General features: G+C 50.3%; 4 protein-coding genes across 4 annotated transcripts; 1 reads left to right on the top strand and 3 right to left on the bottom strand.

Annotated features, from left to right (window-relative positions):
- Nucleotides 1–4,970: 4,970 nt before the first annotated feature.
- On the top strand, nucleotides 4,971–6,417 carry GUITHDRAFT_109225 (hypothetical protein; the record flags this gene model as incomplete). Its single annotated transcript, XM_005831721.1, has 11 exons — nucleotides 4,971–5,054; nucleotides 5,107–5,166; nucleotides 5,219–5,333; nucleotides 5,386–5,453; nucleotides 5,501–5,662; nucleotides 5,726–5,811; nucleotides 5,863–5,965; nucleotides 6,017–6,037; nucleotides 6,145–6,177; nucleotides 6,232–6,294; nucleotides 6,373–6,417. The coding sequence occupies 11 exons, from the start codon at nucleotides 4,971–4,973 to the stop codon at nucleotides 6,415–6,417; spliced, it is 840 nt and encodes a 279-aa protein (XP_005831778.1).
- A 1,184-nt stretch (nucleotides 6,418–7,601) lies between these two features.
- On the bottom strand, nucleotides 7,602–10,280 carry GUITHDRAFT_109224 (hypothetical protein; the record flags this gene model as incomplete). Its single annotated transcript, XM_005831720.1, has 9 exons — nucleotides 7,602–7,993; nucleotides 8,047–8,530; nucleotides 8,576–8,628; nucleotides 8,679–8,736; nucleotides 8,799–8,937; nucleotides 9,144–9,280; nucleotides 9,333–9,887; nucleotides 9,933–9,983; nucleotides 10,035–10,280. 9 exons carry the CDS (start codon nucleotides 10,278–10,280, stop codon nucleotides 7,602–7,604), a joined length of 2,115 nt encoding a protein of 704 aa, XP_005831777.1.
- A 3,085-nt stretch (nucleotides 10,281–13,365) lies between these two features.
- GUITHDRAFT_109222 (hypothetical protein) lies at nucleotides 13,366–15,298 on the bottom strand (the record flags this gene model as incomplete). Its single annotated transcript, XM_005831719.1, has 15 exons — nucleotides 13,366–13,410; nucleotides 13,466–13,525; nucleotides 13,580–13,660; nucleotides 13,717–13,773; nucleotides 13,820–13,879; nucleotides 13,929–13,982; nucleotides 14,029–14,099; nucleotides 14,154–14,175; nucleotides 14,234–14,318; nucleotides 14,368–14,450; nucleotides 14,708–14,858; nucleotides 14,909–15,028; nucleotides 15,078–15,112; nucleotides 15,166–15,213; nucleotides 15,272–15,298. 15 exons carry the CDS (start codon nucleotides 15,296–15,298, stop codon nucleotides 13,366–13,368), a joined length of 999 nt encoding a protein of 332 aa, XP_005831776.1.
- Nucleotides 15,299–20,588: 5,290 nt separating this feature from the next.
- On the bottom strand, nucleotides 20,589–22,847 carry GUITHDRAFT_109221 (hypothetical protein; the record flags this gene model as incomplete). Its single annotated transcript, XM_005831718.1, has 10 exons — nucleotides 20,589–20,645; nucleotides 20,697–20,912; nucleotides 21,362–21,413; nucleotides 21,463–21,565; nucleotides 21,611–21,713; nucleotides 21,801–21,879; nucleotides 22,101–22,204; nucleotides 22,291–22,401; nucleotides 22,444–22,533; nucleotides 22,605–22,847. The coding sequence occupies 10 exons, from the start codon at nucleotides 22,845–22,847 to the stop codon at nucleotides 20,589–20,591; spliced, it is 1,158 nt and encodes a 385-aa protein (XP_005831775.1).
- Between the last annotated feature and the right edge of the window lie 1,177 nt (nucleotides 22,848–24,024).

The raw sequence follows: 24,024 nt of genomic DNA, 5'->3' as shown, positions 1-24,024 counted from the left end.
GAATTTCCCACTGCCGCAGAAGGCACGAAAGCGCGAGATGAACGTCACCGTCCGAGTTCAGCCAAGACGGAAGATCCTCCAAGGCTTGCTGCTGCCTGCCTGCAACAAGAGGACTGAAGTCCTCCTCAAGACCTCCTCCTTGCAGGCCCTCTTCCACCTCCCACAGACAAAAGCTGCCGCCTCCCTGGTACCCCTCCCGTGATCTCCCTCCCTCCATTCCTCCATCACTCACTTACTCACTCTCGTTCTCCCTCCCTTCCTCCATCACTCACTCACTCACTCACTCACTCACTCACTCACTCTCGTTCTCCCTTCTGTGCTCTCCCTCACTCTCGCTCTTTCCTCAGGGTCTCTCCCTCACCGCCTTCAAGAGCGCATGCCGCCGCCTCGGAATCTCCCGCTGGCCTTACGAGCGCAAGCCCCGTAGCCAGCAGCAGGTCGAGGAAGGCAGCTCAGAGGCTCGAGGTGGGCAAGAGGCAGGAGAGGAGGAGGAGGAGCAGCAGCAGCAAGAGGAAGAGGAAGAGGAGGAGGAAGAGGAACCGCTAGAGGAGGAGTGGATCGAGTGGTACATGTCGTCTAGCGAAAATGACGAGTTGTGAGAGTCATCCGAAGGGAGGAGGACAGCGAAGTAAGCAGGTAGTGTTTGGAACTGTAACATAAGATGAAAGATGCATGTGAAGCATTTTGGATCTGAAGGGAGCAAGGTGGGATTTGAGGCATGGAAAGAGTTGTATAGAGGAAAGTAGCTGCTTGTATCTAATAAATCAATACAATAATCCAGCTTTATGCATAGAGCACTCGAGTAAGGTGATGATAGCTCCCCCTTTGTTTCTGACTGACCTTTTCAGTCACGACCATCAATCTATCATCTTATCTCGTGTCTGATATGGCTGAATGTACTTGTCCTGTGTTCATGATGCCGCGCGCTGAGAAAATTTGTAAGTCTACCTGTATGTCTGTAGCATCTTAGTATGACGCCCGACCAGTCCTGAAGAACTCAAGACTCTAAGGGATGATGCCGGATAACACTTGAGTATGTGTCCTTTCATGCAATGCACATGTTCAATCGGAAAGAAACACGTGCATGTCGCACTAGCGGACAGACAGCAGTCATGTCAGGACACCACTGCCACGTATCTTGTACGTACCGTTGCAACTGAGCACGTCGCTCCTGAATTCGGAGGTCTGCCTCAGAGTCAAAACGTCAGGATCCGACCGGATAAATGATGACAGAGGAAGCTGTAGTAAAAAAATATCGAGAGAGGCGTAACATGAGGGGGTTCGGAGGATATACTGTTGTGGCCATCGCATCTCCCCCCAGCAAAAACCGTCGATAGGGAACCAAAGCTGACTCTCTGCATTCTCGAGCAAGCATCATGGCAAGCAGCACGACTGTCCTGATCCATCCAAGACGGAAGATCCTTCAAGGCTCTCTCATGTACTACAAGGGCTCCAGGGGCGTCAGCCTCAAGGCCTCCTCCCTCAAAACTCTCTTCCACCTCCCACAGACAAAAGCTGCCGCCTCCCTGGTACCCCTCCCGTGATCTCCCTCCCTCCCTTCCTCCATCACTCACTCACTCACTCTCGTTCTCCCTTCTGTGCTCTCCCTCACTCTCGCTCTTTCCTCAGGGTCTCTCCCTCACCGCCTTCAAGAGCGCATGCCGCCGCCTCGGAATCTCCCGCTGGCCTTACGAGCGCAAGCCCCGTAGCCAGCAGCAGGTCGAGGAAGGCAGCTCAGAGGCTCGAGGTGGGCAAGAGGCAGGAGAGGAGGAGCAGGTTGTGGAGGAGAGAGGTGGAGGACCGCTAGAGGAGGAGTGGATCGAGTGGTACATGTCGTCCAGCGGGAACACAGAGGTATGGTCGAATGAACAACCAAGGAGCGCATTGCCACTCCTACTTGATTGGGCGACATAGGTCAAACTGATGAACTTGATTGGATTGTAACAAGAAAGTGAAAGAAAAGCTATCCTATCACTTCGACTCTCAGTACTGTAGGCCAGTTCCACCAACTTTGATAGGCTCAGTGAATTCCTTCTGCACCCAAACAAGTTCATGGCGGGAGCAAAGCATGAGATGATTTACTTCCAAATGTCAACTGCTTTGTTCGTCTCGAGTCACGGGCCTCGAATTTCTCATCTTAACTCGGTTTCCAAAGTTCGTCCAGCTTTCTGCTAGATATTCAAGTCGCCGTGATCAGTGCAGTGCTGTGCGGGCCCGCTGACGCCCGCTGACGCCCGTGAGCCGCCGGCCCGAGAGTGACTGCCGCAACTTGTCCGAGGTGACGGTGGCCGCCGGGCGCGGCCGCCCGACTCCGCCGAGGCACTCGGAGGCCCCCCGGAGTCCAGCCTGGCAGGCGGCGGCGCGCGGGACTGGCCGCGCCCGGGCCCCGGGCCGGCTGGAAGTTCATGACTGCGGCAAGACTCCGTCACGGGGGTGATCGGACCGGGTGGGCGTGGCCGCCCGGCGGGCCGGGCCGCTCGCGTCGCGGCCCCGGCCGCCGCGATGACTGTCTGGCCGTTCGCCCCCGGGCGGTACCGGCCCCCCGGGCCCTTCGAGGCTCGCCGCCGCCGCGCGCCGTGGTCGCCGGCCCCGGCGCGGCGGCGGCCCGGCACCGTCGTCCCTCACGAGTCCGAGGCTCGGCGCATCCCCCTCGGTCACGCAGCTCACCATCGAGTGCCCCCCTGGTCGCGCGCGGCGGGGTGACCCCGCCGGATCATCGCGCGGCCGGGCGGCCGCCCGGCCGCGGCCGGCCCGGAGGCGCTTCAGTTCCGGGCTCGGACGGACGGCAGTGAGGCTCTGACCACCAACTTTGAAACTTCAGAACTTTGAACGATCCTGATAAACTTTCATAGCTCACACGTAACCGCAGGGAAAAACTCTCCTGACCTTCCGGTGTACAACCCACCCCCACCTATCCCTTCAGTCACCCGTTACCGGTCTGGTGGACTACTGTACCCGGGGGTACATCACCCACCCACCCATATTCCACTGAATTGTTCTTACAAGTACCCACCCTGCGTCCTCAAGAAGTACCCACCTACCCTTCGCCCAAGATCCTCTGCTTGCATGTTGAGCTACCACCGCCCCTTTTCCATCAAGTACCCCCTTCTCTCCGTTCAAAATCGTTTTCATAGGACCCACCCTACCCCTTCTACATTTCCAATCATACCCCCAAACAAAATAAATATTGGTAATGTAATGTTTATCTTTCAATATTTATATGGACAATTGAAATATCTACCGAATAATCATCAGGCGGTTTCAACCTGGGGGGATCTATGGCAGGGTAGGGTGCTGGTGTGATGGATTGTACGGGTGCTCACCAAGTCGGGCAGATATCGGAGGGGTCAGGTAATACGGATACCGGTATCAGGGACTATTGTCTACCGGTACTTTTGAAGGAAAGACATGGGGTATCAGCAGGAAAGTAGGGGTAGGGTGTATTCATCTTGAGGGGTGAGCATACTTAAACGTGGTGGTGGGTGATCTTCTCAGGGAGGGTGGGTAAAAGGATAGCTCGGGGGTGGTACCTAGTTCGTAGTTTCCAGGGGTAACGGCGTGAAGGTGGTAGGGGAGTGGGTCTCTGACATAGGAGGGGTTAATTTGAGCAAGTTAAGGTGGGTGGATCACCAAGGGGGTGATACAAAAAAGACAAATTGTTAGGGTGGGGTACTTAACTTAGCTGGGTGGTAGAGACGTCTCTAGTTCGTAGGGGTGGGGTAATGGAATTCGAAGGGTGGGTGGTTAAGATGTGAAATGCGAAAGAGAGCGTAGGGAGGAGAGGAAAGGAGGGAGGGAGGAAGAAGCAGAGGAAGCGAACGAGTGGATGAAAGAGATTGATACCGAGGATAAAAGACGATTGAGAAGCTGCTATGTGCAATGCAAGACATGCTGATCAATGGTAGGCGTGAGGTCACATTTCCAGATTTGTCGAAGCACACGTGCTGAGGAACGGCACATTGCCGGTTAGCAGATAGCAGCAGTCACTGAGGAAGGAAACACACTGGATTATCTTTGAACATGTTGATAGATAGGGAATTCCCCATGTTCCGAGTATGAGAGAAAGAGAGAACTAGGGAAATCATGGTTTGTTGCTGGTTAGTGGAATTCTTGTGTAAATGAAACTACATAGATTCAAGCTATAGCAGGGATGAAAAACTCCTTTTTGTAGCAAGATTGTTCATGAGCAAATTATTTCTCAGCCTCATTTCGCATTTGGCTTCTTCAATCATAAAATACCCTACTGACGTGTTTGTCAGATTCAAAACCTGGGTTGGATGGAGTTTTTTGTGGGATGGGAAGCGAGAACGAGGGGAATTGCCTAGTGTAATCAAGCTGAAGGGAAAGATCAGGTAACATCAGCAAGAAATCCCTGTAAGGTTGTCTCTTGTCGTTGAGAGCTGGGTGATATCCCTTTGGAACTCGGTCGTTGAACAACGTCCTCTTCAAGGGTCCCTTCTTGTTGGTGCAACTGAGGCTGATAGCTCTCTTGCGAGAAAGCAATACGTCCTCTCCTAATCACAAACCTCGGCCCCCGCGCCGCCCCCGCGATCCTGCCGAGGATGCGGCTGACCCTAAGGCAAAGAGCAGGCGCGGGATGCCGTACGGGGAGGGTCCACCATTCAATCCTCATATGATGCCGCCGATGATGCCTGGAGTTGTCCCGTTCGCGTTCCCTCCGAGCATGCAAATGCAGCAGATGATGGACGGGGTGCAACAGGTTTCATGGCTGATTGGCTCGTGGAGTGGTACGGGCAAGGCGAGCTTTCCTACAATGCCCGAAGAGATCCAGTACTACGAGGAGGCGACTTTCACCCCTGTGTACGGGCGACCAGCTATCATCTATCAGCAGGTAGTTATGGCCTGTCTTCTTGTTTGCCCTTGGACTGTCTTAGCACATCTGACTGCGTGTTGTCTGTTTTGGTTACCTCCCTGTGGGCAAACAGAGAACCTGGCGAAGTAGTGATCATATGCCTCTACATCTCGAGACGGGGTTTCTTCGTTTTGGAGCCTTGGCGGGAGGACCAGGCCGAGCGCAGATGGTTGTTTCTCAGGTTTCATCCCACAACAGCCCATGATGAATCTGAGAATGGAATGTTTGTCCAGGTCACGGGGCTGAACTTTGTGTCAGAAGGCGAGATAGGAGAATTCGGGATTGAATTTCATGTGAATCTTTGTTCAACGTCGGTTTTTCCAAGTCTTGATTGTTTGAACATAGTCAACGGGATTTTGTTATGTCGCTACTATGGATGGACCAAGTGTATCCATGATAAAGCGAAGGTTTTATCCGAGGGGAGATGGGACTATGGGGTACACTATTCATTGCTCTACAGGTATGCTAGTTACAGTATCTCTGACCATTTTGATGAACTTGTCTTGTTGCAGGCTCAGAGTCAGAGTTGGTGCGTTGCCAAGAAGCGACTCTTGTTCCAGTCTCAAGTATTCCCATGCCCGTATGTATTGAAAGTAGCCAAACGCAGAAGATTGAAATGTCTGCCAGGGTATCGGAAATTTCCCCCCTTCCATGGGAAGTTTTCCCCCAGGCATGGGATCTTATTCGCAGGCGATGGGAGTTCCTCCGCCCTCTCCTGCCATGGTTCCAGATTATTCTCAAGTTCAGCCGGTCATGCAACATGATGCGGCGACTGCAAATGGGGTCAAGGTAAAGCCACCATGTTCCTTGCGTACGATGAGAAGGTGGACGATTGATTATTGATTCCCCTAGTCACGAAACGTCCCAACACCACCGAGGAAGGACTGGGGACGGATTATTTCTCATCCAAGTGGAAAATTTGTTGTGGAAGTGCACAGGTCATACTGCGCACCGAAGTCTGTGATTGCTTCACTGACAAAGATCTCTAGAGACAAATTTGATGGGGATGCTATTTGTATTCAATGTCGGGAGATGGACAATCCATGGAATAGATCAGGGTGGATTCCTTGCACTTTTGTCGATTCGCAGCAGGTGAAGGAGCCGTGATGCCAGTCAGTTTTAGCTCGTGACAGCATCTTTCAGGTAAAGCATAAGGTCATACAAGTAAGTTTCGAAGACAAAATCATTGGGAAAGTTTATGAGATTCGAGCGAAGGCAATGCTTACACGATGCCTCAAACTGAATCCTGACCGTTGGCGGTCGACTTGCAGGTCATGGGAGGTCAACCGACCACCATGAAGCAGGTATACTGTGCTTGACTAGAGTATTGACTTTTGACCTCCTCTTCTTCCTGCCAGGGTGGAACTCTGATTGTCAAAGCTGGCGATGAGACCGTGACGGAAGGGACCATCACTGAGGAGGTAAACTCGACGTGACCGCTTCCTCCTTGTGTTCTGCCTCTATATGTCGCCGGGTTGTTGAGTGACTTTGTGCTGTAGGATGATGCCGCGAAGAGCATACAGGAAATCCCCCCGCACAATTAAATAGAGGGAGTGTCAAATGGCCCTGATTTGCCGCACTCTCCTTAAATGAATTTGAATTCAAACTACTTGTAAGTTTTCTGTTTCCAGCCTCCATCCCTTTTGGTACGGGCACGTCTCCGGCAGCTCCCCACCTGGAGCGGTTGAGAGGTGTTGCTTGAGGGCAGATGCTTCACCTTGATAGTCCTGAGGAAGCCAAACGGGACGGGAAACTCGGCAAGATCGCATGACAAGCTCACACTGAAGAATGAGACGTCAGTGAGGGAGGAAGAGCGGGAGGAGGACTGCAGGATGTCGGGAGATTGGGAAGGAGAAGGTAGGGGAAGGATGGAAATGAGAAGGCATGAGGCATGCAGGGAAGCAGAGGGCAGAAGAGGAGAAGGCATGAGGCATGCAGGGAAGCAGAGGGCAGAAGAGGAGAAGACAGCAGCAGCGGTGATGATAGATGAAGATGAAAAGCTGAAGGCGTGAGAGCGGAAGCAGAAGTGAAAGAGAAGTTCCTGTTGGTTGCTGGTTGAAAGCTCGTCGTGGGAACCGCACTCGCACTCCTTCCCTGGGAAGAAGATAGAAGCTCCTTCCTCGCCGTGCGGGGTGAGAGAGGATTCAGTGACGTCAACGTGCGCAAAGTTGTTGAGCCACAGAGCCACACCACACTTTTCCAAGCGACATCTGACGTGCTGTCACATGGCACAGATTGAGGCCGACAAGGAGGGAGGGAGGGGGGAAGAGGGGGGAAGAGGGGGGAGGAGGAGACCTCATGATGCTTCCTTGCGTATGATGAAGAAATCGACATGCGGCGAACAGGACGTGGCTCACATTACTCTCAGTTACATTGATCCTGTCACGATCTCTTTAGCAGGGGAGCATGAAGAGAGAGATGAACAGAGCGGCAGTCGCCCCAAGCGAGGAAAGCAGGGAGGAAGGAAGCTTGTTCAAGAGAGGATGAGTAGAGGTAGCAGCAAAGGAAGGAGGAGGAGAAGGAGGAGGAGGAGAAGGAGGAGAAGGAGGAGGAGGAGGAGGAGGAGGAGGAGGAGGAGGAGGAGGAGGAGACAGACCGGCTTTTCTCGAAAGCTTGGATCGCATTCGAGCACATGCCTGCTCCTAGATCTCCAGCCCTTTCTGAAGTCCCCGAGCCTCCGATGGAGCTGCGGATCACTGAAACTTCAGCCTGTTGACAACCCTGAGCTTCACGCATCCCCCATGTCAGGAACCTCAAGCTCTGCCATAATGACGGTCCCGTTCTCACTCTGCAAGGAGCAGCTCTCGAACTTCCATCCTTTACCCTGGATGCAGAACGATGGGGAGTCCAAATCGTCCTCCTCCTCCCGCAGACTCTTCAAGCCCAGCATCACTCCGCTGCTGTTCTCCTCCATGTACCAGTGGTGATCGAGCTCCTGGAGCAGCATCAGGAGCAGACCGCACAGGTCGCATGCAGGCATGGAGACCCTGTCAGAGGTGAAGTAGAGGGAGGAGCCTTTGGGGACGACCATCTGCTCCTTGCAGCTGTCTGGCCACAGTCCACATCCTTGCACCTCCGAGGCGTGAAGGAAGAGGGTGCGGTTGGTGTGGAGGAGCAGTCCTGCAGAGAGCATGAGCGTTCAGCCCCCCAGCTGTCATCGAGCAGGAAAAAACCTAAGGCCAGAGACAAGCTGGGAAAGTCTTGGGGGATCAGCTTGGGGCGTTGCAGGCTCGTGCTCAGGTTTAAGTCCATCCTCCCCCACAGAGTGCAGTTGCTCCTCGCCATGGTCTTCCACATCATGACGCGCTCCGAGGCGCTCAGAGTCTCATGGTCGAGTCGCAGAGGAAGGTCGTTGAGCGACTGGATGCAAGCCTCCTCCGCCACCTTGGACAGCGCATGTCCTGAGCTTGAGGTGTCTCGTTGTACCTCTTGAAGAAACTCATTGAGAGTCAGGTTGTCTTGTTCAAGGCTCTCTCTCAAGTTCTGCAACGGGGCTGCAGAGAGTCTTAGAGGAGTTCGGGTGCTGGGCAAGGCACCTGAGCTGTTTTCTTTCTTCTCCAGCAGTCTCCTTGCTGCAGTGACGAAGTCTTTTGCGCCAGGAACCTCGCTCAAGTTTCCAAGCATTGAAAAGGTCTCATTGCAGACTTCGTCAAAGTCCTGCCCAACAGTTATCGACGGAGACTCTCTCACTCGATGTCTGACCTTGAGGCCAAGGACCTTGGGGAACTCGTCACCTTCACATGTGCAGTGAGTACCTGAAGACAAACAAACTCTCGCACTCCCTCACCGTCTCTCACCCTGAAACCAAACTCAGCGAGAATCTCCTCCAAGTCCTCATCTCTGTAGTCATCGACCGCTGCACCCTGTCACAAAATCAGGCGCCTCTATGAAGAGGAGGCGGCACAAACACTTCACAGCTCATCACCTGAGAGCCAAGAATGCCACCGGAGAGGAAGCTTGTGAGGTCCGTTGGGATTTCTGCTGCGCTCATCGGAGGCTCGTGCTGTGTTTCTGACTGTTCCCCTTCATGGTCCCAGGACTTCCACAGCGTCTGATTCAGCTCGCTGCGCCGCGAATGTCAGTAGAAGGACGCAGAACTTCATCGAAGACAAGGTCTGAGGGCAGACAAACAACGGAAAAGACATGAGACACAAAAACATTTCTAGATGATCGGCCAAAGATTAAAGTCATCACCGATTAGTCACAGACACAGCCATCAAGGAGTCATCATCAGGTTCCCTCAGGACAAGTCGGGCAAGCCCTGTCTTACCTCATCTGATCTATGTAGAACTCTTCGAGAGGAGTGAAATTCGGGAGTTGAGGAGGAGTCCAACTGGTCTGTCCAGTCAGTCGGTTCACCCAGTACTCTTTGTTCTGTGATCTGGAGTATCGAACAACCCAATCCGTCTGTTTTAACAAGTGAGATCATTCATGATGCAGGCCAGTGCTGCAGCCGTACCTCTTTGATCTTGTTCAGACCAATTGAACTCGGGATGGTTTGCAAGGTTGCTGCCATGTCTCGCTCGAAAAACTGCCTGATTTTCTCGCGCCTGGTTGTCGGCGCAGGGGGGTTGAAGCCATCAACAAAATCCTCACTCAGCAGCTGCTGTACACTCCGAAACCATTGCATCTTGTACATGATTTCGTCTCGGGCCCCGTCATCGACCTGCTCTGATATCAGACTCTCGTTCAGTCTCTGTATCTTCGCGTCAAAGAAGGATTTGAGTGTCACGCTTCCATTTTGACCCATAGGAGCATCCCTCGAAGACATCATTGAAACCAGCGAGTCCGACAGTCTCTTTGCCAGCTCTCTCGTCCTGTTCTCCCACTTGTTCGTCTCGGCACCATCGGCCGGTCTTGGCGATTCTGAGGAGACTTCCTGCTTGAGTCGCTTCCTTGAAACTTCTTCTCCAACTTGTGGGCGCGGGGCAGGGGACGCCATGGCAGGCCGTGGCATCGGAGGAGCCGACACCGCTGGCTGTTGCCAGGTGGTGATTCCAGTCCTGACGTTGACCTGTCGATGCTGGTCAGGCGCAGCGACGGAAGTCTCAAGACTCACCCAGTATGGCTTCTTGAGTGACCGCGACATGTACATTTTCCATTCGGAACTCTTCACAAGACAAAGTCAACATCGTTCCTTGCCTGTGTTACTACCATACACCTGAGTGTTGTCTGCTCCTCCTCTCAGCATCAATCTTGACGACCGACCATGCCCCATTCCTCTCAACATGAGAATCCCCTCAGAGCACACGCCATCGGATCTTGGCATCGTCGCTTGTTGCAAACGTGCATGACAAGGCAGGATCTGCGAAACCCAGTCCTCGAATTCTGCCTCCACTCCTTCCTTACATGCCCCTCGAAGCATCAACACAAGAAACAGCTTCAGCATAAGGCCCGTCTTCTTCATTTGCTGATCGATGCTCTTCAATGATACCTGTTAGGATCAAGAACACGAGTCTTTGACTGAGTACACATGAATGTATCCTTCAGCCGTCCCTTGCTTCGATCAGTGGTGTCTCCTCTCATCGCGCCCTTGCCTTCCACATCCTGTCTTCTTCTCTCCTTCGTCTCCCTGACTCCCATAGCGATCCGTCCCATGCCGACAATGACTTGCAAGTTTGAAACTTTCAACTTGTGAAAGTTGCCAACTTCCCATAATTCGGACCGCTGGAGCGTGATTTTGAGGTTGGCATCACATTCTATAAGAACTTCAGAATTTAATTGGCAAATTTCAATTATGAACTGATATTTTTCACATTTTAACTCAAAACATTAAATTATTAAGCCAACTCGATCCGGCGCTCCCCGGAAATAGATCCATGGCATGAATCTAGGCGACGGCCATGGCATCGGGCGGACGAAAAGGAGATGAAGTTCGAACATTGATGCACAGAATCCGAGATGAGCATGAAACACACTTAGTCTAGGAGCTGTTGGTGTTGTGTCTTGCCACATCTGATACAGCCATCTCTCAACCCGGACTACTGTCAACCTGACATGGAGATGGAACTGGGAGATTGGGCTCGGTAGGGAGGAAGGTCGTATTGAGATTGATTGTGTTTGTTACACACAAGCGCGACAGAGAGGATGAATCTCAACAGAACCTTGATCTACTTGGCCTCTGCTGCTCTTGCCTTGTTTTTCCTGGTTCTGATGGCCCAAATGCGAAAGGGCAGCACAAAGGGGATAGACACGGCGATGGTGGACTCCTTGGAGGGATATCCTTCACTCACAAAGTTTGTGAGGCAAAGGGATCCAAGGCTCCCAATGTCTTTCAATCAGGGGATGGTGAGAGCTTGCTAGACTCGATGGTGGCGACATGTTGAGTTTTTTGCTGCAGGCTGCGCAAGCTGCCATGATCAACAACAACCCTCAGATGGCGAAGCAGCTTCTAGAGGAATACCGCAAGTCGAACCAGCCTGCGTTTGACTGGCGGCAATCAGAGGTGAGTCACTTGTCGCTTTGCTCTCTTGTCCTCCCCTGAAGTGCCACAGGCTCAAGCCCAAAGGGTGATGGCGGCCATGAAGATCCTGCAGAATGTGTTAGGAGCTTCTTCCCCCGAGTTGCTCGTCGCACTGCCGAAGGGGTTGCAAGACGTTCTTTTTCGCTCAGCTATCAGTGCGGTGGCGAGCCCGGACCCCAACCAGCAAAGACTGCAAAACGTCCTCCGTTCAGCAAGAAACCTGGGATATCTCAAGCCAGGAATGGTGCAGGGGACGACAGGCGGAACACCTCCTGAGTGGGGTTCGCAAGCGAAAGCGCGGGCTGCTGAACATCTGCAGCGGGCAAAGTTGAGGAAGCATCTGCTCCTGAAGGAGATCGATGCAACGTCGTCCGAGAACCGAACGATCACTCAAACGGATCCCAGCAGCAGTGCGCCGTCTTTCTTGGTGAACTATCACCCGAAGCTCGACAGAGCTCTTGAGAAGGATGATCGAATTGCCTTGGATTGGATGGTTATCCTGCTGCTTCTGGTACGGAAGTTGTTTTGTGAGTCTGTAGCTAACGCTGGTCTGATAGTTGTTCTTTGTCTTGGTTTCCTTGCTCTGTATCAAACACATGCTTCCAAAGATGAAGTCGAGGGCAGAATCTATCATTCATTCTGCAAGGGGGGAAAAGAGAATATCCTGGAACCACGATCCATCGAAACCTACGGATTTACAAGGGACCTCGGGAGTTCTCGATGCCGTGCTGACGGGTGGGAAGGAGTTCGTAGCGCGAGATCTAGTGGAGGGGATCGAGGAGATGGCAGGGGATGCCCTGGCCTTCACTGAGTTCTGGGATGTCGAATCGACGGATGAGAGCATGGATGTGATCATATCCTATGACCCCAGCTCTGACGGGATTTTTGGGCAAGTGTTGGCTAACGCCATCTTCGAGGAGTACACGAGACTTGACTTTGCAGCGCTGCTGCTCCCGTCGGAAGAGGACGCGCTGGAGCGGGAGGCACAGATGAGGGCCATGCAGAGTGTTGCCGGTTGTAGGATCTTCATCGCGCTAGTCAGCGATGAGTGGATGAGGAGAGATCAGAACATCAAACTGCTCGCTATGGTCATGCACTGTGTTGAGGCTCATCGTGGGAACAAGTTTTTCTTGATCATCGACCAGAAGATGAAGTTTCAGAACGAGATCCACTCGAGCAGCATCAAGCTGTCGAGCGTCAACAGCCTTGTCTGCAAAGGGTACAATCGCTCCCTGTAATCTTCTTGCTGAGACTGACGAGGCTTGCAGTTCGGAATCGGTCCAGAAGGTGGTAAGGGTGCTGCAGAAGAGAGGTTTCTTGGATCAGCACGACTCGGAGGTGTGCGATCTTGTTCACCTCCCCCTGCCCTCCCTGATCATGATGTTGACACAGCCAATCGATGCTCCCAGCGAAGAGGACTGGAACAACATGATGTCGGGGGCCATACAAGTTGAGGTGATGCAGGAGCGAGGAAGGTGCAAGGAATCTCAACTTGTGTACAGGCTCTGTTGCGATCTCAGATTGCCCGACGCAAGAGTCTGATCCAGGTTGGACCACTTCCCTCTGTCTATACGCTCTGTGATCGAAATGGCAGGCCGCCGAGGAGGCAAGACGGGTTGAAGTTGGCTCCGAGGTACCCCTTCCTCGTGCTCCTCCCCAGCAGAGTCTTGAGCTGACCGATCCCTGCAGACAACACGAGAGTCACAGGCTTCAGCCTTCATCCTGCCAACCTTCACTCGTCCTCAGATTCGATTCTCTCCGCCCAGCTGAGCCTCCAGCTGTGTTATTCTTTCTCTTGAGTATTCTTTGTACAATCAAATTGAATAAATTCAACATGTCAGGCAAGGCCTTCCACCCGCTGCCGGCAGCGTGCCAACGTTCCGGTCCCTTAGGGAGTTTTATTAAGTCAGACTGAAGTATCTTAGAACAATGGAATCATAGTAGACAAGAGTTTGCAAACCAAGTTTCGCAGGTTGAAGGAGGCAGATCGAAGAAGAAGGAGACTCAACGGCCGAGATAGCCATCACGTTCAGTCTTCCTCGGTCCTTGTTGCGAGGTTTTGCGCCTTCTTGACCTTGTACAGTCGTCAGATCATCCCTCATGAGGAGGGAAAGATACTTAGGCCTTACCGAATGAATGTCTAGCTGCTGCCAATTTGTGATCCCCTTTCCACTTCCCGTGACGCCAACCTGTTTCATCGCAATGGAGTCAGGAGTCTCGCCTAAGAGCTCGTTGTTTCTCACCTTTCCCTCCTCCGTAGTCTTAAAAATGCTCTCCTTCTTCGTTGTGCTCATGAAGCCTTTGAGCTTTGACTTGGATGATCCCTGGCGGAAATTTCGGATCAATAAATGCAGTGAGGGACAAGATTATTCTCAAGTACCGCTTTCTGAGCAAAGTTGGTCCATGATTGGGCCTTTTGGTTCTTTTCTGCTTCGCTCTACAAACTATTCAACCTCGAGCAGGATATGGGTAGCTGATTTGACCTTCTTCATACGATGCGCTGATTTCAGAGCATGAATCTTCTTGCGCTTTTGTGCTTTGACCTGTTGAAGACTTTAGCTTTCGATAAACTTACACGTCATCTAGTCTTACATCCTCTGTATCCATGGGTCTGATCTTTAATTTTTCCGGGATGACAAAATCAGCCTACACAGAAAAGTCAGCGGGCCCTACGGGCGGGATGGATATTCACCAACGCCGGATCATCAGTTGGATCATCAGTAGACTTTCTTTTCTTGTCGTTTGCCTTCCCTTTGCCCTTAGCTGAGAATTGAATTTGAAAAAAAAACAGAATACGAGAAAACAAAATGGATGTACCGTCATCGTCATCTTGATCAACCTAATTTTGAGTTTAGGATTAAGAAATATCTTAAGGAAATCACACAGTAAAAAGTTACCTGTCCAAGCAATGCTGGGTTTATGCGAATATGACGGATGTCTATGCTTTCACTATTCCCATAGTCCGTGTAAGTAACAAAGTACCTGTCTCAAAGTCAATCTGCGAATCCTGAAAACTGCAGGCGCTGATTACTTTCCGTCTGGTTGAACCTGATCGATCCTCGCTGTATACCAATATCCATCTGCTGAATAAATTCCTTCAACCATCATCCCAACCTTTTCACAATGAATTCAATTTCGACCCAAACAAAACTTCCAATCAACTAAACCTGAAGATCTGATGGCCTGCAAAACTCAGCCTGTCTGATGGAGGGAATTTGAACCTGAAGTACGGTTTCAATTCCAACGAAGAAATAATCATTACGAGATCAGAGAGGTTTCTATGTTGTGTCCCACGAATCAGCAACACCATTCATCCACTTCAACATTCATCTCCAACTCCAACAAGCCCACAAACGAGGTCCACAACCAACCTCCAATGCTTGTCCATATCCGAGAAGTGTTACTGTGACTGTGGCTGTGCCAGGCTTTGCTTCCGTGACGATCGCATTTACATACGTCTGGTATTGGGGGGCGAAGACAGATACGTACTGACCGACTGCTACCTCTTTCCCGGCTACATTTCTGTCAGGCGAGGGAAGTCAGAAGACAGAATGAGCACGGAGAGAGAATACTTTGATGTCAGTCCTTCAGTGGGCTGATTCATCCATGATGAAGAATAAGTTGTCTCGTTAGCAGTCTCACCGATCCCCAGTAGATCTTTCGTCAGTTCGATGTACTCACGGATATTGTTTCTGCAGCCGGATCAAACGCCATGGCAGGATATGGGCCGTTGCTGGTTACCTGAGAGAGATCAACTGCTCGTTCGTAGGATCATTCTACATCAAGATCGTGTCATGCGCTGATACACGTCAACAGGCAGCATGAACACCTTAATCTGAACTTCAAGAGCGGCCAAGTTCTGCTGATACGCAGCAAGCTAGCAAAAAGGAGCATCACAAGATATAGGAGCGGCTCAATCTTGAGTCAGGTCCCACCTTGTTTTGTAGCTCCTGGTGCTCCATACTGATGATATTCTACAGCAATTCACCAAGGAGGAGGCAAGTTCGATGTTCACAGAACTGAAACTCTTGGTCAGTTTCCGGATGATTAAGTCGCACAACGTATTTGCTCCTCCACCAACTAACTCCATGTCTGCTACACTGGATATCAAACATACTCAGACCTTCACCATAATGAAGATATGTTCAGATCTATGCTTGTAGCCGCGAAGGCCAACGTCTCAATCTCAACCAAAAGAAATCTTTCTGTTTTCTAACTTTGAGAAACATGAAAAATCTCCATTGCTTTGGTTGCATTGCCGTAGGATTCCTACAGTGCTAGCTCATATCATTGTTTCAACATCGATTCATGCAACAACTTTCTTCCCTCCTCCTCGCTGTCTCCCATATCTTGGCCGTAGTTGCCGCCGCTGCCATCACCGCTCGAGCCTTGCCAATACCGCTTGTCTCGAGGGTGCTCAATTTTCCAACTGTTTTTGAAATTCTGTATACGAAAAATTGAAATAGAGACTGACAATATTTTCATATCTGTCAAAAATTTGCTTGAATTGGGCCGCACTGGAAAGTTTAGGGTAGTTTTAAAAGCAGGAATGTTTTAAATGTAAAACTATTTAAATTATTTTGTACTATTACATCCTTTTATAAATTGAATGATCCAATAGTTTACTTAATAATTCAATAAAATTTATAAATATTAACGTTTCTTTGCTGATCCAGTAATGATTCCCCAATTTTAATACAACCAGTACAAAGCACTTATTAGACTCCTGGGGAAGATGGGAGACCAATGCTAGCACAAAAGAATACGGGAGAGGAGGCTAGACGTGAGGGGGAATGAGAGGAGGAGGAAGAGAGAGAAGGAGAGAGAGAGAGGAGTGACCAAGAGGAGATACGAGAAGAGAGCCAAGGAAGGAAGGTCACAGAGGGAGAGTGTGAAGATGTCAGTATCGGGTTCATGAGAAGGAATTTTTCCGAACATGAACGCACGTACTTGGCAGGCTCAATCTGTATTGACATCGGGATAAGGATGATGTGACTTTTCGTCTTCAAGGGAAGCAGACAACGTGAGCATGCCGCCTCCTCGCTCAGTCACGTGCACCATGTGCGGACAGCAGTTCTTCAAGGTGCGGACGAGAGTTTGTTCTGAGATTGCTGACAATGATCAAAGGCGTCGCTTCCTTTTCACGTAAAACAATGCCGGCTGAAGACAGATGCGGTGAGCTTGAAATCATGAGCGCTACCGACGACCCCAACAACATGAACCCTCATCGTCAATGTTCTTCCGACGCGAATTGCGCTGGTATCTCTTGACAGACGTCCCTTGCAGATCCCAATTCCATGCCCCGGCTGCGACAGAGAGGTTTTTCCTCATGTTCACCTTTCCCTTGGTTTGTGACATGTTCCTTCTACGCCAGTTTCCGCAGCGAGAGTTGCGCTCGCACATGTCACGTTGTGCGAGACTGAAAACTGCTCAATCCGTCCGTGATCAGGGTGCTTTGCCTTACCCCCTACCCCCCCCACCCCCCCACTACAGCTCTCACTGTCTCCTCCTGCTTCTGTTCCTGCTCCTTTCTCCCTCTTATTCCTATTCCCCATCATGCTGGAGCTGCGACCTTTCAAGTGATCATCCTTTCCCTCCTTTCGCTGTAGCTTTCGCTCTTGCTCGCGCTACTTATTCCTGCTCCTCCTCCCTGCTCTTCCTCCTCCTTTGCCATGTGGATTTCACTTTGTTGACTTGGTTGTCAGGGGTATCGGTCAGAAGCTCGAGGGTTCTCAAACCCCAAGATGAACTGCCACGCTGGAGAACACACGATGACGTGACTTGACAAGTTTGGAATCTTGTGATGAAAGACTGAAGGAGCTGTGCAGGTTGTCTCCGACTTTGCTGCTCAGCACCATCATCATCACGATGCTTTGCTGGGCAGCACATCTGATGGGAGAATGGCGTGCAGATTTTGCGGAAGGAATTTTGCAATCGACAGGTGATTTCTGACAATGACGGGGGGAGAGTAACAGTGCGGAAGAATCTCTGTGCACATGAAGATCTGTGAGAAGACTCAAAGAGGGCAGAGAAAGAGAGGAGTATTTAACAGTGCGAAGCAAAGAATGAAAGGTGATGCTCGTCAATACATGTTGTGACCTCTCGCTCTTCCTCTCCCTCCCTCCCTCCCTCCCTCCCTCCCTCTCCTCTCCTCTTTCTCCTCTCTCTTCTCTCTCTCTCTCCCTCCCTCCCTCTCTCCTCTCTCCTCTCTCCTCTCTCCTCTCTCCTCTCTCCTCTCTCCTCTCTCCTCTCTCCTCTCTCTCTCTCCCTCTCCTCTCTCTCTCTCTCCCTCCCTCTCTCTCTCTCTCTCTCTCTCTGATCGATTTTTAAGGTATCTGTGACACAAAATCAATAAGGACGAAATCGACCCCTACGAAAGCGAGAGAAAGGTTGAGATGAAAATGAAAATGAGGAGATTGTCGTCAAAGGGGCACGGGTTTGGGAAGTACGAGGAGGACGAAAGAGGAGGAGATATTGAAAGCAGTGGTGGTGGCGGCGATAGTGAGATTATTGTTGTTCTTGATGATGATGAAATTGTGGAGGAAGAAGACAGCAACGATAATCGTTTTGACAGTTTTCGCTCGTTGGAAGAATTTGCGTCACCCATCAAAACATCTCAGAGTTAGTCTAATGTGTTGTTCTCATGTTCTCATTTCCTTATCTCTCGATTGAAGGAACTTACACGTCTTGGCGACAAAAATGCAAGGAACTCCGCGATGGTTTGAGAGCTGCCAGGGTCAGTCTTTGTAGATCAACAACCTCGTTGACATGTTGTATTATTCAATCGTTGTTGACATGTTGCATTCCGCTACATTCTGTGCTCCAAACTCCTGAACTTGTTTCTCATCAAAGAGCTTTCAACTTTCAAGACATCAGACTCGTTCTCTCATTTCTCCATCTTCTGCAAACGTCGGCTGCCCTCACTGCCACAGGATTTTTCCTTCTGTGAGAAGTAATGACGAGTGTCTAGTCCTGACTTGTTTCCAGTCAGACGCAAGACGTCACATCTCGACGTGTTCCAGGAGCAAAAGCTCGAATCGAGATAACCTCAGGTTTGGATGATCCGAATTCTTTCGCTTTGAGTTGAAGAAGTGATGAAGTATCTGTTGATGATGCTGATGGCGATGATGATAGAGAGAAAGGAAGAGGAGGAGGAGGAGGAGGAGGTGGTGGTGGTGATAATGATGGTGGTGGTGGTGGTGATAATGATGGTGATGGTGGTGGTGGTGATAATGATGGTGATGGTGGTGGTGGTGATAATGATGGTGATGGTGGTGGTGGTGATGGTGGTCGTGGTGATGATGATGATAATGATGATTCCCTCAGGTCGAATACAACGCCTCGGCTCAAGTATGATAGTCCACGAGATCGATCTGTTTCTAATTTACAAAGACATCACACTTCATACGTGCAAACATCTGCGAGAGGTATATACATCTAAACATTGAGAAGGAGATACAACCTTACATTCTTCCCTTCTCTCCTTTCTTCTATTGTCCTGCCTTCAGCAACAATCAGGAGCCCTTTGTCTCGAGGTAGATCCTCGTTGTTGTCTTCTTCGATCCTCTTTCACTTTTCTCTCTGACTTCTCCCCAGGAGGAAACTTGGATCTTCGTCAATCAATTGCGAGGCGAGTTCCGTTCGGGGTAGGCGGCTTCTTGCAGACAAACGTCACGTCTCGAGACAATCCCTTGCTAGCCCGATGACGTTGACGCTAATGACATGTTGAGATGAACATTCCTTGTCCAACATCTTCCTCACAAGAACCAGCCATGGCGGCGGCCGGGGGAAGACTTGGAGAGGGGAAGTGGGGAGGGCGGAGAGAGGAGCATACGACGAGAGTGTGGGGAGCAGGGAGCAGGGAGCAGGGAGCAGGGAGCAGGGAGCAGGGAGCAGGGAGAGGGAGGAGGGAGCTGGTTCAAAACCCATAGAGGTCCATGAGTTCGTCCTGGTTGGTTTCGAAGATATTCTGCATCTTACTCTCCTCCTCCCGCAAGAGTCGCACGCGATCTTGTAAGACGTTGACTCTCTTTGGCTGACCTCTGCTCCTGTCCTTGTTTCTGCTGCTTGCTCGAGCTCCTCGGATCCTTACGAGGGCAAGTAAGACAAGAGAGGGCTACGGGCGGAAGCAAGCCCAGAGCAGAGCAGAGCAGAGCAGAGCAGAGCAGAGCAGAGCAGAGCAGAGCAGAGCAGAGCAGAGAGAAGAGGAGAGGAGGCTGAGCCAAGATAAGAGGGGAATGACGAGGAGAACAGGGTGGTTGGGGGGGATCGAGAGCGGAAGGAGGATTGGGAGGTTGATGGGACAAAGAGAGTGAGGACAAGAAGTAGTAAGGGGGGGGGGAACTTCTATGCACCAGCTTCTGTTTCCCTTCCTGAGCTGCTTTGGGCCTTGGCTCACTTGCGTCTCACTGAAAATTTTCATCACGTTGAGAGCAGTGAAAAATAAAAAGGGAGAAGAGAAAGTTGATGAGGGAAGAGAGAAGAAGAAAGGGGGTAGGAAGGAAGAGGGAAGGAGGGAGAGAGAAAGATAGAAGACTCACACACAGCAGACAGGACATCTGACAGATCGCTTGTGGATGTGTTTCAGAGCAGGGGAGGATTTGTTCTTCTTGCAGAGCAAGATGAAGATCCTCATTCCTCTCCAGATGGTCTTGTCTGCAAGCGATCCACGAATGATCAAAATCGGACAAGGCTCGAAGAAACAAGTGCAGATGAGTACATGTACATGATGGTTTGATCTTCTTCAGTGCAGAGATACAGCGCTTCTTGGAGGAGAAGGGCAAGGGACCTGAAGACATCAGTTCAGTGAAGGCAGGTGGTAAGAAGATGAGAGGGAAGGGCAGGGGAGGAAAGGAGAGCGGAGGAGAGGGGAGGGGAGGGGAGGGGAGGGGAGGAAGAAACAGGAGAGGAGAGGAGATTGCGTCAATCACTTAAATTCAACATGATACCTCTGCGATGAAGATTCTCAATCATGAGGGAGTCAACGAGCGGCCTATCAATCATGCTCAACCATGTAAACCTCAATGCGGTCCTCTCCTCTCCCTCCCGTCCCCTTCTAATTCCCTGCTCTGCTCTGCTCTGCTCTGCTCTGCTCTGCTCTGCTCTGCTCTGCTCTGCTCTGCTCTGCTCTGCTCTGCTCTGCTCTGCTCTGCTCTGCTCTGCTCTGCTCTGCTCTGCTCTGCTCTGCTCTGCTCTGCTCTGCTCTGCTCTGCTCTCCACCCGTTCCCTCTCTCCCGCTCCCATCACTGCATCTCACCAGCATTCTTTGAGCATCAACCACTCAAACAGAAAGAAATCCGATCCAACAATCTGCAGCTCAACAGTTCAGCGACATCATCATCCTGCATACTTCACTCGGACCTCCTTCGGTTTGCACAGTCCAGCGCTGTACTTCAAACACAACTCAGACGAGAATTCTGGACTGTGACATTCAAGGGTTTGACAAGACTTTTCACACGTGTTCGATTCTTGCTCGGTTGCAATGATGTCGGAGAAAGTCAGATTCCATGAGATGTCTTCGTGAACGAGCAGCCTTTTCAACTTGGAAGCATGAAGAAAGGCAGAATGGAGGCAGATCTGACAGGAGTGTCGTTGAGATCTCAAAAGAGACCATGTCTGTCCTGCTGAAAGGTCCAACATCCGAATACAGCGTTTCGATTGATTTCCACGACTTTCAGGGTCATGTAAACTTTCCTCTGATCGTTGGAAGTTTGCAACTGTGGAAGGTTTTCTTGGCGCAGCGGATTTGTTTGCAATCTCTGGACTTATCAGGTAACATAGGAGGCATTCTGAAGTATTGCTTCCCTCCGTGTGATTGTGAGTGAAGTTCAAAGTTTTCCCCCTGCCCTGCTCTGTTCTCGTGTGAAGTTTGAAGATGTAATCCTGAGAGCACAGATCCCACAGCCAAGAGTAGGAGCGGGAGCAGGAGCGGGAGCAGGAGCAGGAGCAGGAGTGCAGTCAGTATTCAACAAAGCTTCATCCCTCGTCTCAACCTGTTGGTACCAAAACAAATTCTTGTCGCTCACGATTGCGTCCTCCACAACGAAGCACAGTTTTGTCTTGAGATGGTGAACGAGCCTGTCCATTGTAGTCATGGCAAGAACAACATGATTTGTAGATTCCTCACCATCTATTTCTACCGTTGGTTGAGATATACTTCACTCCATAAGACTGGCAAAGTCTCTGCCGCACACGGTGTGCTACCATGTAACAAGTTCTGTTTTCAGCTCCTGGAAGATAATCAGACCTTCATTCCCTCAACATGGCTGCATTACCTATTGATCGCAATGCTGATATGAAATAATCGTCAACAAGACAATTCGTAATCTCGGGCATCTCGTGAAATAAACAACCGAATACAAGATCGATCTTGGTAATCTTCCACATGAACAACGAGGCAAGGCAAAGGTCAGAAGAACATAACAAATCAATAATTTTGAGAGCGATGAGACGGAATTTTCTCACTCGATCCATTGCAGTGATTCCTATCTCCATCACCCACGCATTGCCTACATGCGCTTTTTTCATCCGCCCACGGATATTTCTGCAGCAAATGAGCGAGTCACCTTCCAGGATTTTGCAAACAGTTGCGTGACACGTATTATCATTGTCAACAACACCGTCATGACAATCATCATCAAAAGACAGGAAGAATGCAGACGAAAAATCAAAAGGAAGATAAAACAATCTTCAATCAGTTGGCAAGTACAGAAGTCAATCGACAACCAACAAATCAATTCGAGCAAACATGTCGAGATTATTCACCCGTTGCTCGTGAGATTCCCAGGTGCGCGTCCATGGCGGGAAAGCATGTGATAGAGCTCATCGAATCTCATACTGCAGAGCTCATTGAGGAGCAGAACGAACGTCTGGAATGTCACAACACATCAGCAGGAGAACGAACAAAGTTTACAAGTGAAAACACGCGAGCAAGCAAGTTCGAAGAGTCACACACCTTCATAGTGAAGTGATAGAACTCTATGACTCTCAGCTTTTCTTTCCTCGTCGGAAAATGCCTCCTCACATCGATAGAGACAGCCTGAAGTTCACGATTGCGAGGCGAGTGCTGAACGACAGAAGACATCAAGGCGTCAAGTTGTCTGACGACCTCAGCGTTTGACAGACAGCGAAATTTCGAATGGATCAGAGCCTTGACGTACTGCTTGCGATTCTTCAACGGTCTGCTCGATGGAGAGAACTGCAGAAACAAGCATCAAATGCTAGTATGCAACCGCGAACAACAGCAACAAGTCTCTTTCTTCTTCTCACCTTCACTGTAAGATTCTTGAGCTCATCTACCGACAAACACAAGAGCTTCGACCTCATTGGAAGCACCAGGTTTCTTAGCAGACACTTCTCCAATGCCCTCTTTGACAGCTCTGAATGGTCCGTCGACACTAACTTCGCAGCAAACTTCCTCTTGGTCGAACTTTCAATCACGAATCTGATCAGCTTCTTCCTATGAAACACAACAACAATGTTCAGATTTTCAATTATGCCATACACATACATGTATGCTGTACTTTGTCATACGGGAGAAATTTGCCGTCAAAGAGCAAGGTGGTTCAGAGTACAAGGTATGATTTCGGACGAACAATGCTCCATTCTCCATTTTGTCGTGAAATTCAGATCTTCGCATACATCAGCAAACGGATGAACAACAACTTGTACATTGCCGGGAAAGTTCTTGGCCCAACTTCTGTCGTTTCTCCCGAGTGAGCAGAACATCCTATCAGGAGGATCAAAGATTCACAGAGAATTTGTAATCATGCAGCTGGTTTTCGTCAACTCCCTCCTTCTCACCGATGCGATTTCCATCCTCTCCTTGTGGCTGAGCATGAAGGTCAGATCACACAGAGCGAGAAGAAATTTTACCTGCTCTTCTCGTTAGTAAGTTGATTCATAGCTGTCGTTACTCTTTTGCCATATTCCTGTTCATCGCATGCTGTCAGCAAACACAGCCGATGATATCCACTGAACAAACGTTCAGAACTCTTCGAATGGAACTGATCTTGGCCCTTGTCAGACAAGCGATATCAGGTTATTTTCAAACAAAAGAGAGCAAAAGCAAACCTTGTATCTTGCTGTGCCTGACCGCATCCTGTTTGTTGTCGTTGAGCCAAGAACTAAATGAGAACAACAAGGAAGATATCACCTGATGTTGCGATGAGGAGGAGGAGAGTTGAGATCCAACATCTCTTTCCCATCCTCTTCAAAATCCAGTAAAGGGCCCTGACTGACTCCTGTCATGTCCGATGGCGCGACTCCCGGAGGGTCGCAGTTCTTGAGCTATCAAGGTGAATTGTCTCGTCGTGAAGCCATGATGATTGTTCGAGGAACAAGACAAGATTTCGCATCTCTCCATCGATTCACATGACTAGCAACCTGTACGAGAAACTGGAAATTACTCGGATGGCTCGTGATATCTTAATCTATTCAATCATTCAACAGAAGCAGGGAAAAGCAAGCGATGAAATTGTGCAACAATAACAACATGTTTGAAGGAACAAAGGGGTGGGTAAGAGAAGGGAGTGAGGAGAGGAGAGGCTGGAGAATATTATGCAGAGGAGGGGAAGGCGAGTGGATGGAGGAAGGGAGAAGGGCATATCGAAGGGAACAGAGGAAGGGAAAGAGATGGAGGAGAGGAGGAGAGGAGGAGAGGGAGGGGGAAGGAGGGGCGGGGCGGTGC

The sequence above is a fragment of the Guillardia theta genome (assembly GCF_000315625.1).
Source record: "Guillardia theta CCMP2712 unplaced genomic scaffold GUITHscaffold_38, whole genome shotgun sequence".
NCBI lineage: Eukaryota > Cryptophyceae > Pyrenomonadales > Geminigeraceae > Guillardia > Guillardia theta.
Note: the sequence above shows the minus strand (reverse complement) of the source record. Positions and strands in the feature narration are given on the sequence as shown.